Source organism: Centroberyx affinis, unplaced genomic scaffold, assembly GCF_046629955.1.
Source record: "Centroberyx affinis isolate AG114_WGS23_722 - 3 ecotype Tasmania unplaced genomic scaffold, CSIRO-AGI_Caff_v1 ptg001906l_1, whole genome shotgun sequence".
NCBI lineage: Eukaryota > Metazoa > Chordata > Actinopteri > Beryciformes > Berycidae > Centroberyx > Centroberyx affinis.
Genome location: NW_027280269.1, coordinates 180,728 through 193,640, shown reverse-complemented (window position 1 = coordinate 193,640; position 12,913 = coordinate 180,728). Strand labels below are relative to the sequence as shown.

Sequence of the window (12,913 nt, the reverse complement as noted above, 5' to 3'; positions counted from 1 at the left end):
CTCCTCGATCTGGTTATGACAGATAAATTCAATAGTGTGATGGAAATATTTTAGTGCAAATATAGTATTTTACAAACCAAACTCACCACATGATTGACAATTTTGCTTTCAAGCTGAACAAGCTGAACAAGCTGAAAACATGAGGCATTCTTAAAATAGATAGTATAAATGCCAAAACCCTGAGACAACCACATATACTTTGATGCACCAAGTGAATTCCTGACGTGTGTACATTCAATAATCAAAAGGACTGAAACCCTGTCTTTTTACAGAAGATGCCTGAGCAAATAGGAGTGAACTCATCTCTGAAAACAATGGTTTTCCCACTGGCTGCTCTTTATATTCAAATAATCTAAAACTACTACGAATCTCTCAGATTGATAACAAATGAACAAAAAGCATAAATTTAAGCATGAACAATTACACTACAACAAAAACAGAAAAAGAAAGGACCCCATGTACAATGCTTTGAGGGGATTAAAAGGGAATGAAGAAAATACAGCCTCAAACAAAATGCCATGAAACCAGTGGCTTTGAACTGCCTTTTGCCTGTAGGGCAGCATGCAGGGCTTAAGTGGAACCATGACACAGTCTCTTTTCACACACGTGCAAATGTCCATGAGGTAGGAGTGAGATGTGGTGGTGGTGGGGGTGGGGGCAGAGCACCATGCATTTAGTTGAGCTTTACTTAGTTGAAGTAGGTTAAGCCAATGTGCTCAATATTCAGTTCTAAAATTAAAACATTGTGCCAAAGTCAACAATATGCATCTAATATGTCTACAATAGAATGCAATGGTGGAGAGCTGAAGATGAGGTTTTCAGGGCTAAGAAGGTTCTCACTAGAGCATCTATTTTGCTCCTGGGCACCCATTTTTATGGGCTATACACTTTGTGCACTTATCCATGAACCAGTGACACTCCATGATGCAAAGCTCGTTTCCACATGTAGTACGTTGAGCGTGGAGTAAAGGGGAAATACGACCTGAATTCCTTGAATGTGGGGAAGGATTTTTCCTCAAAGCGTTGCTGCAGGAATAGCTTAGCCTTGGCCTTGAAGTTGGCCAGAGCCACAACATCCATCACAAACATTTGCTCATCTATTGGTGCCTTGCTGGGAAGGGTGTACTTTGAAAGTGGGGCATCAAAGGAGGTCATGGTGGAGCCTTCAAGGCCTTTAGGGCTCTCTTCAAAATAGAGCGCATTCTGACCATTCATCCTTCTCTCCATTATCTTGTTTTCCATTTCTGTAGTGGTGCTATCCAGACTCTCAGGTATGTTCATCTCTACACTGTGGGTGACCATCTTCTTCTTCCTGTTGCGGCTGTGACTGCTGCGCCACAGCCAATAGAAACACGGGGACATGGACGGGTACTTAAGCTTGAACTTCGTCAGGGACCATTTTGACTTCTGAACATGTAGCTTTGCAGCATCTCTGAGCTGTTTCTTACTTATGTATGCCAGCCTGAAACTTCTATGTTTTCGCCTACAGATCTTCACTCTGGGCACAACAGGCTGGATGGTGTTGGGCAGGACTGGTGACAAACTTTTTGGACTCAGGCTCTTGTCAGCATCCGAGCTGTCTTCACTGCTACCAACAGTGGCTTTGTAACCTCTGTTGAAGAGCATGGCTTCTCTCCTCCAGTTGTAGTAGGTTGATCTGGAGATTCCTGGGAAATTTCTTTTGAAGATCCTGAAGGGGAAGGAGGTGTTCATGGCAATGCAATTCTGCAGACACCGCTTGGCCTCCTGCATGTGGGCCACATTCTGGGCCCGCTCTCCCTCCAGCTTTCCAAGGTTGAGGCCAAACATACTGGCCACACTCTCATGGTGATCTGGCTCATCCTGCTTTGCCTCAGGTGAAGACCAGGACTCCTGCTCTGTGCTCTCCCCAGGACTAACCTCTCCAGTGGAAGATGTGGTGGAGAAGTTACCTCCAGAGGTCATGAGTTCATGCTTCCAGTTATAGTAAGTTGACCTAGAGATCTCAGGGAAGAACTCCTTGAACTGGTGCAGAGGGATGAGCTTGCCTTCCAAGTAGCAGGCCTGCAAGAAGTACTTTGCCTCGTACCTGGCTGCTGACTTTTTGCAGTGCTCCTGGGTCTGCCTCCTCCAGCGGTAGAAGGTTCTCTTGGTGATGTTGTACTTATCCTTCAGGCTGGAGTAAGACAGCTGCGAATCCTGGTTCAGCAGCTCCAGAGTCTTCAGGGGTGAGACTCTCTGATCACTGTTGGGGCTTCCAAACTTGAGGTCACTCGCCTGGACCAGTGCAACAAAATGATTAGGCTTGAACACTGAACCGGACTGCAGCTCACCGGACCACATGATGTGGAGGGTCACTGGGTCTGAATCCTTGGGCCAGGTCCTAGGGCGTATGACTCGGTTGAAATAGGGTCGAATCTTGAGGTTGAACATGGGGTAGATGGAGTAGATGTTGCACTGCAGGACTGAAGACAGGGCATACACATGCCACATGTTGGCATAGGACCCAGGAAAGCAGGAAGCTTTGACATCTGCATCGAAGATGGCCTCTAGGACAGTTATGGGCAAGTTGAGCATATCTTCAGACTCCTCAGCACAGAGACTGAAGCGAACTGCCTGGAGCATCATTTTAGAATCGATCATCCCACATAGGTAGTACCTCTTCCACAGCAACATCTCCACAACTGTCCTTACCTGTAGGGGACAATGTTGATAGATTAAAATTGCCAATACAACCGTTCAGTGGATATAAACAGCAAGAAAATCTAAATTTGCCAAAAAGCATGAGACTAGCACTGATTGCATAATTATGAGTTAATGCTAAAGGTTCTAGATTGGTTGCCATTTTAGAAGTCTCCCATTATGCATCTGTCCTGTATTGGTGCTACAGCAGACTGTAGTAAATTCGTTTCGAAAATTAATACACAAATTTTAACACATATATTGCACCCTTCAATGCCGTTTGCAGCTTAATTGCTGGAAAAAACAATTCCAAAGAACTTTCTCTCAGGCGAAGCAGCAGCAATTCAAATGTTGATTGCTGTAGAAAGTATGTTGTCTAAATTGGCTGCACATTCTAGGTGAATGACAGTGAAAATCAACCATTACTGCTCACCTGTAGCTCCAAGCTAAGGCTGGTGGTGCCCACTAACAGCATGCTGGCTGCATCAAACAGCAGGTTGCCTTCTCCCTTACAGTTGAGGGGCAGAAGGTCTCCGGGGGCGTCCGCTGGGTACAGGCCATGGGCAATGTCATCGATGCCTGTCCACTCAGGGAAATCCTGGCAAGGGGTGCTGGGGAGCTGGAAGGGAGTGAGGACTTGGTCCACTTCCAGGGCCACTCTGGTAAGGGCATCCAGGCCGGAGCTCTCTGTGGCCTCCTGGAGCTCACCCAGAACAGACAGCACTACCTCATTCCTCTGAATCATACCTGGGGAGGATCCAGTGAGAGATGGGAGTGAGTACATTCATTGGAAACTGAAAGATTTTGAGAAGTCTAATGGTCCGATAATTGTAAAAATGTGCTGCATGGTAATGTTTTGGTATCCAGCCATGATTATCTAGGTTGTCTAGCCAGATCAAATCCTCCTCACACATTTAAAAAAAAAAATGTTGGTTTGGTTCTTGGAACAGCACGGCTATATTACATCGAACCCAAGGACAGTAAAATTACACAAAAATATTTTGTACTAAATATTAATTGAAAGGGGGAATTTAAGCTACCGTGTCTGATTGGTTTAGCTTCATTCAAACAAACTTTCAAACTCATTAAGTAGAATATTTGCCCTGCAGTGCTGAGCAGCATTCGCTTCGTTTTGTTTGTAGGCGTTCAGAATGGATTGAGTGTTTTAATTGCCTATTTTATGTCATTCTAAACATCTCAGTTAACTGGCTAAGTTGATCACGTTTAGCTCCTGCACTAAAAACAGGACTCAAATGTTCTGTCGCATAAACAAAAAACACAACTTTCAACTAATCACAGCGCAAACACAATATTTAAAACATAAAGACTTTGCTCACCTGAATCTCCAGATACTAATATGAGTCTCAAAGAAATTCACTTTCGAACAAAGCGTCTGAAAGTTTAAACTTGGCAATATTGCTCCTTCTCGGAGGTTAGTTTAGTCCATTGTGTGCGTAAAGTTCCTGCTCCGAAATGTCCTGCGGTCCGATGGGGAGTCCGAGTGGAGATCAGGGAGTGATAAGCAGCACCACCCTTCAGGAAATTGTCAATCGCCGATTCGCTTTTTGTCTGCGGGTCGAGAAACACCTCCTCCCCACTGCACCTCCTCAAGTAGACTACAGCCAGGGTCAATTTCAATGTGAAGTGTTAACAAAAGCCAATGTGTCATGGGCCATCGAGGGGGCCTATAGGTATCGGTGCTTTGGCTTATCAACACGTTCTCGCTTTTCTTTGCCAAAGCCAACTCCAGATGTCAACAGTTCATTTTCAAGGTTATTTGTCAAGTTCCTTTCGCGTCAACGTGCAATAAATGGTTGTTTTTGGCTCATAAATCAGCCACCCTTATTCATCTGTGGCTGTGAAAAAGATATTTTCCAGGTTTACTTCTACAGCAACAACAGGGCTTCATTGGCTGTTACAGTGGCATGCCATCTTTATCTTTCCCAGTGCAAAATATGAAAGAATCATGAGTTCTGCAGGGGGAAACATCACTCCAAAATTGAATTATTTTGCAAATACAGTGTCACACCTCATTTATGTGATCTGTACTGGAGAGACAGTATGAAGGCTAGTTTGTGGATTAGAGAGTGGATATGTGCAGACAGGGTGTGGAGATGAGGTTTATGAGAGGAAGGCTGCAGCTCTGCTTGTTTCTCCACTGTATCACTTTTAACACCTTTCCTCTCCTGCCTTTTGCAGGATTTCAGTAATCAAGGCCTTTTGTTCCACACACGCACAACAATCCTAGTCACTGTCCCCAACCCCCACACACACTAGCTACCTTAGACTCCAACACTATGGCCTTGCCCACACTAATACACACACACACACACACACACACACAAACACCAGGGGACAACAGCATTTGTCCCCCGCTGATCTGTCCACTCCAAGCACTTGGCAGACAAGCTGGTGCCTTGGTTCAGTGGGGTTCAAGGCTTTGACTTAAAGCTTATCAGCTATGTAGAGATAGGGTGGGGGGTGGGGGTGAGGGGTTACAAAGAGTGGGTGCAATTTCACTAGTTTAGTTTGGATTTGTTCATGTTTTTGACGTAGCAATCTGAAATATGGCTAGAGATGTGCTGGTTGCAAAGCATGGCAGTGTGTGAATGATAAATTATAAATTTGAGTTTGAGTTTTCCCTCAGTCAGAAAAGATTCACGGCCCTTGACCTTTTCCTTACAAAATAATAACACTTCGTGAGTTTAGACTCACCAACTCTAAACACCAACTCTAAACTCACGAAGTGAGTTTAGAGTTGGCACTCCACTCCCCACACCCCATTACCTTGAACTCACTACAGACTGTAAACTCTGAAATGTTATTATTTTGTTAGGAAAGCTGGTGAATCTTTTCTCAGTGAAACTTCAGTGCCAGGAGACAATTTGTCAGAGAGGGTGACAAATTGAAATGCTATTCATTTTTCTTAGAGCAAAACTCAAGCTCAACATTTTCACACCTATTCCTTTTAAAAGCCATTTTTTTTACTCATTGTCAAGAGACACACAGACCCACTGTGAAAGCCTTTGGTTTAAACTAAAAATGCAATTTTATTGGGACAATGATTCATTGCTTCATTGCAATAACCTTGTGGACATGTCACACTGGTGGAATATTGTATAAATACACTGCAAATATACTGATCATACATTTCTGTCCAGATTCCTCCACTTTGATTCTGGGTTCAGGGATGTTTGATATCCTTGATAGGCTATGTATTTATTAACATCATGTTCAGAAGCCCTCTATGAAAACATGTTTTATATGTATTTGACATTAAACTGAGCCTTGTCTAGTAACAATGATTTAAATCTTGCATGCTTTGCTCTCTCTCTCTCTCTATCCCTCTCTCTCTCTCTCTCTCTCTCTCTCTCTCTTCTTTCTCTCTCTCTCTCTCTCTCTCTCTCTCTCTCTCTCTCTCTCTCTCTCTCTCTTCCATTCAATTTACAACCTAAAACAAAGCATTTTTGAAAGATGAAGACAAGGAAATGAAAAAATATCAAAATCTGATCAGCATATCTATTACTTTTTCATGTGGTATGTACTGAGGGCCTCTATCTTATCCAGGGACTGGTTTGCATTCAGTCATCTCCCTTTCGCTTGTCAGTGTTTGTGTCTTCACCCTTTCTTCTACCCCTTTAGACCCTTGGCTGGGGCCAGTCACACACCTTAGGGGTGTAGATTAGCTGTGCTGCACTGCACTGTGAACACAGGAGTGGGCTGGCCACCAGCATTTAAAATGCAAATAGGGCAACACTGGGACCGGCTCCGGCAGTCTCTCACCTGCTGTGGCTGTATGTGTGTGTGTGTGTGTGTGTGTGTGTGTGTGTGTGTGTGTACTTGTAGGGGGAGGTAGAAAGAAATAGACTGAGAAGAAAAGGTTCAGATGGTCTTCATTGCATTGTGTTCTTGAACTTGGCATTGTACATTTAAATGATGCAGGAGTTTTACATCAGCACACTCATCAACGCTCTGCAGGGAGTACAAGTCATCAAATATAACACCAGTCAGGATATTGTTGGTTGAATTGACTCTAGTGGAAGAAACACACGCAGAAAGTTTAGTCTCAGTCTAAACTGAAACAACCAGCTCTCTGATAAGTTGTGGTGGTTTTGTAAATGTGTACATTAGTATGTCTCCTTCCTCTCACCACGCTGTTTAATTCTAAATCAGACAGAGATGTAGAAACTATATGCACACATTATGTTTTAGTTAATTTTTACTATTTACTATATACATTATTTACACAACTTTTTCGTCAATTCTAACAAGTGGACGTTTGGAGAAGCTTTCAGTGAAATGTTTTGAGGTGAGATGTGTCCTTTTGGAGTTGTTTCTATATGTAACACTTTTTTTAAGAAAAGACTTAATGTCTAAGTCATAAGGAAGAATATCAAATATAAATTAAATTTCCAATACATAATTAACTTTTGAAAGACTTTAATTGAGTTCCACAGTATTAAAATAAATTGTGCAAGGTTACAATAGGTACTCACATACGGTGCAAAGGGACAAGTCATATAGACAGTAGACTAGGCTATCATATTCTGTGCTTTAGAAACATATTGAGACACACACACACACACACACACACACACACACGCACACACATACATACACTGAGAAACAAACAGAGAGTAACAGTCTACAGTTAAACTGAAAGTCCCAGACATGAAGTTGGTAAAAGCCTGATTCAAGCTCCAGTCCGGATAGAGGTGTATTCAGTGAACTGACACTCAAGGTCTCTCACTCTTTCAGAGCCGGTGGGGAAATTAATTTCAGCATAGGTGACATCATCTTCACTCATATCCTAAAGACACACACACAAGCACACACTCGTCAAATTTCAAAGTGGTTCAAAGTACATCATGAGGTTTTGTTCTATATCTTCTTAAAAGAGAGTTGACTTACGTCGCCGGCATTGGTTGTGTGGCCTGGATCATCAGACAGCTGCCTATCTGAAATAGTAAAAGGAATAAAACTAATTCCTAAAATGTATATTTTGACACAAACACAAAAATACTATTAGTCATGATCACTAGACATAATCACAGTGCTGTGTGGATGACTTTACCAGTGTAGGTTTCTCTCACTTTTTTCTTTAAGTTAATTGATGGTGAGGTTTATGTGTATCCATATACCAAAGGATTATTTTGTTTTGTAATGATTATTTACTTGCTACACAAGATACATAAAAATGCCCATGACACAGTAATCATGTGATTTTGTAATCAAATTTTACATTGCAAATACAATCTCATCTTGTGGGTAACAGAGCTGGGAGGAAATTAGCACGTCACATATGTCACTGCAAAGAACACAAAGCACAATTACGCAAAGGGGAACTGTGTGTGCAGACATGTGTGTGTGTGTGTGTGTGTGTGTACATGTGTGGGTTGGTTTGTGTAAACACAGAAGTATGTGACAATGTTCCACTGAAACCACTTCTCCACATCTGGTCTATAGCATCAGAGTATTTAGGAGAACTTACTGCTCGCTCTTCTTCTGTTCACCACAAACAATGCAACCACCGCCGTCAGCACCACACACCCCACCACCCCCACTGCCGCCCCTGCCGCCTCCCGGCTGCCACCTGAACATGCAAATCACAATCACTTAACACGCTTAAATAATGTTAAGTATGTCTGTCTTCCAAGTCTGCATCTAACCTCAATATTTAAATTGAACTTGGAACTAAATGGAGCACTGGAAACCATTCAATGCATTTTTTTAATGCACGTTAATATTTTGACATTATTTTTGACATCATGTAAGCACTCTATTTTATCTCTAATAATCCAAATAAGATTATGAGAAACCTGAATATAGCTTAGACATGCCAAAATTAGCTAAAATATTATCCCATTCACTGTTGACATTTTATTCACTAGTGTATACAGGGCTATTTGTTTTAATTAATCAGCTTATCTTAAATAAAGTCTTAATTGGAATATGAACTGCTAGCTGGCATACTATGTAAGTGTAGTATTGTACCTTTAGGTTCAGTTTCTGCTTCTGTGATGAAGCCTCTTCCTCTTCCCCCTCCCCCAACTGGAAAGAAAAAACTTGATCAATTTGTTATTAGTTTTCACTACAGCTCAGTCTCTTTGCACTAAACACAAGGGTTGATGATCATCTTAACCTCCATACTGAATGTATCTCCCTAGTCTACTGGTGAGGAATGATCATATCTATACCTGGGGCTCTAACTGGGACCTCCACTGAAGTCTTCACCTCTTGACCCACAGTCGCCTGGCACCTAAACCTCCTGTTGTCCTCTCCCTGACCGGTGACGATCAGAATAACATCACACTGAGACCGACGTTTTATCTGATGTCTGGAGTCTTCCTGTACCTCGAAACCTGCTTCGTTCACCCACCTCAGCTGGACAAATTCAGTTTGTTGTGTACCGCAGAGTCGATGCCCTTCGTAGGTGAGAAGAATACAATGCAGAGACACTGTTTGGCCAGGCGTGAAGTTTGGCTCTGGGGAGGAGGAGGGGACTGAAAGAAAGAAAAGTTGCTTTTGTGCCACAGATTCCTTCACAGCAAAAAATATCTTAACATCTTAACAAGCCATTTAGCCTCCTGTTGAGTCTTAAAAAGTCATTTTTCTTAAAAGAAATGTAAAAATCTGCCAATAGGATGATACCATTCCACTTGTTTCCAAAGCAAATCAACTTGTTTCAACAATTTTCTTGAATCAAGTGGTCTTCCTTTTTCCGCTTTATTCCCAGATATTGTCACTTGTTTCTAGTAAATTCCTGAAACAAGTCAACTTTCATTGCAAACAAGTACAATTGTCTCACCCCATTGGCAGAATTCTTCACTTGTTATAAGACTCAACATGAGATCAAGATGGACATTTTCTGCAGTGTTCTTGTGCAGCAGTTCTGTTATTGTTAAGTGGGGAAAAAAATCCATATCAATCCATACTGCTATAAAACTTTTAATCTTGCCAGCACTCACTGTTGAGAAGAGAGAGTATATTTTGTCTTGGCTGGCAGTGGTAGCGTCCAACATCCTCAGCCGTGAGACTTTTGATGTGCAGAGGGCATTTCGAACCCACTCTTCTTCCCTTGGCGTTTGATGTAGCTGTCTGGATCTCTCCATTGCTGACTACGGCGACATAATCATTTATTTCTCTTGTGCTGAGCTGCCATATAACAAAGCAGATTAAATCTAAGCCACCATAGCATGGAAAGCTAATATCATAACCCCTTCCTGCTAATATCAGGTTATCTTCTCCATTTACACCTGTGAATAAAAGATAAAGAAGGGTAGATTAAAGTATTTGCAAGCTGTGATTGTGATAATGTTTACCTCCCTGCTTCACAAACTCCCATCCAGTGGGTGTGTCTCTTACCTGTTTTGATGTGGGGAAGCAGCAGCAGCCCCATAAGAACATGAGGGATCCCAGCCATCCTGTGTCAGATGTTGTTTGCTGTGTAAATGTGTACGCTTTAACTTCAGTGCCACTATTGTTGGTGTTAGTCAACAGAGATGTCACATCCTGCATTTGCCAATATCCTCAGCCTGCTGATTTGGCCAACTGGGTCTCGCTGTCTCTCACTGTAAGGCTTCATCCAGGAAAAATTACCTTTCAACAGAGCAGTTTAAAGTCACTCAACATGTCAGGCAGGGTTTAGTTTCATCTCTGGTGAAGGTGAGCAGACTGTGAAGGAGAATAAGGAATATCAGCTTTTCTTTTTGAAAAAAAGGTTGAGAAACCATCTATATATTTTGTGCTAAGATAGATGAGTTGAAACAAACATACTGTCTAGGTACAAGGCATGAATTAAACATGTGGTCGTCTCTTTACAGGGAATTACTGAAATGTCCATGCTTCCTAAGCTGTGAGTGACAGTCTTTCTTTCTTTCTTTCTTTCTTTCTTTCTTTCTTTCTTTCTTTCTTTCTTTCTTTCTTTCTTTCTTTCTTTCTTTCTTTCTTCTTTTCTTTCTTCCTTTCTTTCTTTCTTTCCTTCTGTCTTTATTTATTTCACTTGTGCTTTAAGCCATAACTGTGTTTATGCTTCTCTGTATTTTGGGGGTTTTGCTTAGGTTAATATCTGAAAAACAAAAAAATATATATCTTGGCTATAGCTCTCAAAGGGGCAGTGAGAGCAGCAGAGGTGTTCCTGCTGGTTGTTTTAAACATCATAACACGGAAAAAAAAACAAATCAAAAACTAAGAAATATGAATGACCAGATTTAGATTTACAATAGTCAATGTGTGATTTCCCCCCTTAATTTTTTAAACTTGCCACTAGGTGGAGAGCTGCTGATTGTAAGAGGGAACGTATGGGGCATCAAATGTTCATTGGCTTCCATTCATTTGGATGTTGTGGCAGTTACCTCTACTGGTCAGCAGATGGTGCTTTCTAGGTTGTATGCATAGAAACAAAACTGCTCCTTCTGTGGCTATTTTCCAGTGCATTTGCATTGAGAAATTGCTTTATTCTTTCTCATTTCTTTTCACGTTCATCTTTAGATCTTTTAGAAGATAGATTGAACCAACTTTTCCACTCTGCTTTCTTGAAATGGTGTTCAGGGACATTCAAGGGGAGCTGTGTGTGTGTGTGTGTGTGTGTGTGTGTGTGTGGGGGGGGGGGGGTATGTGGAGAGAGTGTGTGTTTTGTTGATGCAAAACAACATGAGGATTCATGTTAGAATCAGTGTTTTCAGTTTCTGTTTTGTGCAGAGTCTGAACTCAGTTGATCTACAGCCAACACAGAGAGACATCAACAAGCTGAAAACATAAAGCACATGGCTAATTATGTCATGTAATTTTATTCATACTGTATCTTGGCCTTGGCAGAGATCCTAGCTTGTTTTGGGATATTCTGGATGGATTAAATGGATCAGATGGATGTCTGCAGGCTACATCATTCAGCAAGAGCTGCCAAAATGTTACAGATGTCATTCATGCTAGCAAAGCTGTAACTAGCTTCCTCTCGGGGAAAGGTCGTTTCCAAGTATTTTTTTTACAGTCTATTTATTGAACTCATGGCTCCTCTACTCTGTAATTAGGTGTAGTTTAACTACCTGAGTTTAACAGATTTCTTCAAATGCATGGCACAAATTCTGAATGGCAGTGCCAATTTTTTTGTCTCATGTTCTTGTTGTAGGGTGAACCTGATGAGTGTGACGGCTCTCTGTCGACCCCCCCAATAACAACAAACCTTTTAAGGAAAATGCCAGTAACTGACTTTGGCCAGCACAGGTCTGAATCCTCACTTCTTGGTTGATATAATTTTCAGAATATTTTGTTATGTTACAGGGCCAGGATCAAGATAAAGTGATTTATTCTGAGTGTAGGAAGGACTCAGAGAGAGGAAAGGAGCTAGTGGACATCAGCAACTTCTACACTCATATCAGTGAACACAGGAGCCCATAATTAGCACATTCAATTATTTGTTTTAATTTGATACAAATATTGCAGTTGGACACATAATGATTGAAAGATGAACAATTTTGCAAATTGTGTTAAACCTACTTGATTTCCTCAGGTGTCAGTTCACTGGGACAGTGGGCCCTCTAGTGGTGGCTTGGAGAAATGCAATTAGCGCATCAACACACATCCAAGTGTACTTTGGAACTCAATGGAGGACCAATCGATGATTTAGTCACATAAATGATCAGTTTATGATACCATGACATCATCTACATCTGTGGCCTCCGCACAGATGTGTAGATTGAAGAAACCAAACCCTTTGAGTCCTGTAAGGCTGCGGATGAGAACAGTGTTAGCTTGGTGCCTGCTGGTCTCTCCTGCAGCCATGATTAACACTGAGAGAATAAGAGACACCCATGAGATCAGAGAACTGAGAGAGACAAGCACCACACATTCTTCCTTTGGATGGTCAAATCATAACATATATTTGAGGTCAATATTTTATATATTTAGTGGCAAATTTTATGGCACTTCTGTGGGAAGAGAGACTTGACTTATTTTTTTTCCAAGTATGACTTCATTCATCAGAGTTCAAGTTGTCACCAAGCCAACAGAGTCAGATGACTGGATAGTCTTTCTGTGGAACATCGTCTGTCAGCTTCTTGATATTTAGTCATGCTGTAGCCGTAATCTGACTGTCATCTGACTGTGACACTACAGGAGAGCAAAAACAGGACTTTCAGGCTCCAGCTGACTGATAAAAACATAAATGTGAAGTGTTTGCTGACTTAAACCCAAATATCTGATTTGCTCATTGTCAATGTACTGTAACAAACTTGTGTCTCCAAGGAGTCTTCTT

At 41.6% G+C, this 12,913-nt stretch overlaps 2 protein-coding genes across 2 annotated transcripts; both read right to left on the bottom strand.

The window, feature by feature from the left end:
- Positions 1-897: 897 nt before the first annotated feature.
- Positions 898-3,406, bottom strand: vrtn (vertebrae development associated). Its single transcript, XM_071530258.1, has 2 exons — positions 3,095-3,406; positions 898-2,673 (listed from the first exon to the last, which is right to left on the bottom strand). The coding sequence occupies exons 1-2, from the start codon at positions 3,404-3,406 to the stop codon at positions 898-900; spliced, it is 2,088 nt and encodes a 695-aa protein (XP_071386359.1).
- A 3,709-nt stretch (positions 3,407-7,115) lies between these two features.
- On the bottom strand, positions 7,116-10,115 carry LOC139653265 (uncharacterized). The gene is made up of 6 exons (XM_071530252.1): positions 10,027-10,115; positions 9,630-9,917; positions 8,859-9,164; positions 8,656-8,712; positions 7,573-7,619; positions 7,116-7,471 (listed from the first exon to the last, which is right to left on the bottom strand). The coding sequence occupies exons 1-6, from the start codon at positions 10,082-10,084 to the stop codon at positions 7,355-7,357; spliced, it is 873 nt and encodes a 290-aa protein (XP_071386353.1). The 5' UTR covers positions 10,085-10,115; the 3' UTR covers positions 7,116-7,354.
- Between the last annotated feature and the right edge of the window lie 2,798 nt (positions 10,116-12,913).

Bases quoted from the DNA above. Each gene is read 5' to 3' on its own strand.
- vrtn (XM_071530258.1), bottom strand. From the start codon at position 3,406: ATGATTCAGAGGAATGAGGTAGTGCTGTCTGTTCTGGGTGAGCTCCAG. The intron at 2,674-3,094 runs GTGAGCAGTAAT...TGTCCCCTACAG, and splicing joins GCCTTAGCTTGGAGCTACAG to GTAAGGACAGTTGTGGAGAT.
- LOC139653265 (XM_071530252.1), bottom strand. From the start codon at position 10,084: ATGGCTGGGATCCCTCATGTTCTTATGGGGCTGCTGCTGCTTCCCCAC. The intron at 9,918-10,026 runs GTAAGAGACACA...TTTTATTCACAG, and splicing joins GCTTCCCCACATCAAAACAG to GTGTAAATGGAGAAGATAAC. The intron at 8,713-8,858 runs GTATAGATATGA...TTTTCTTTCCAG, and splicing joins GGTCCCAGTTAGAGCCCCAG to TTGGGGGAGGGGGAAGAGGA.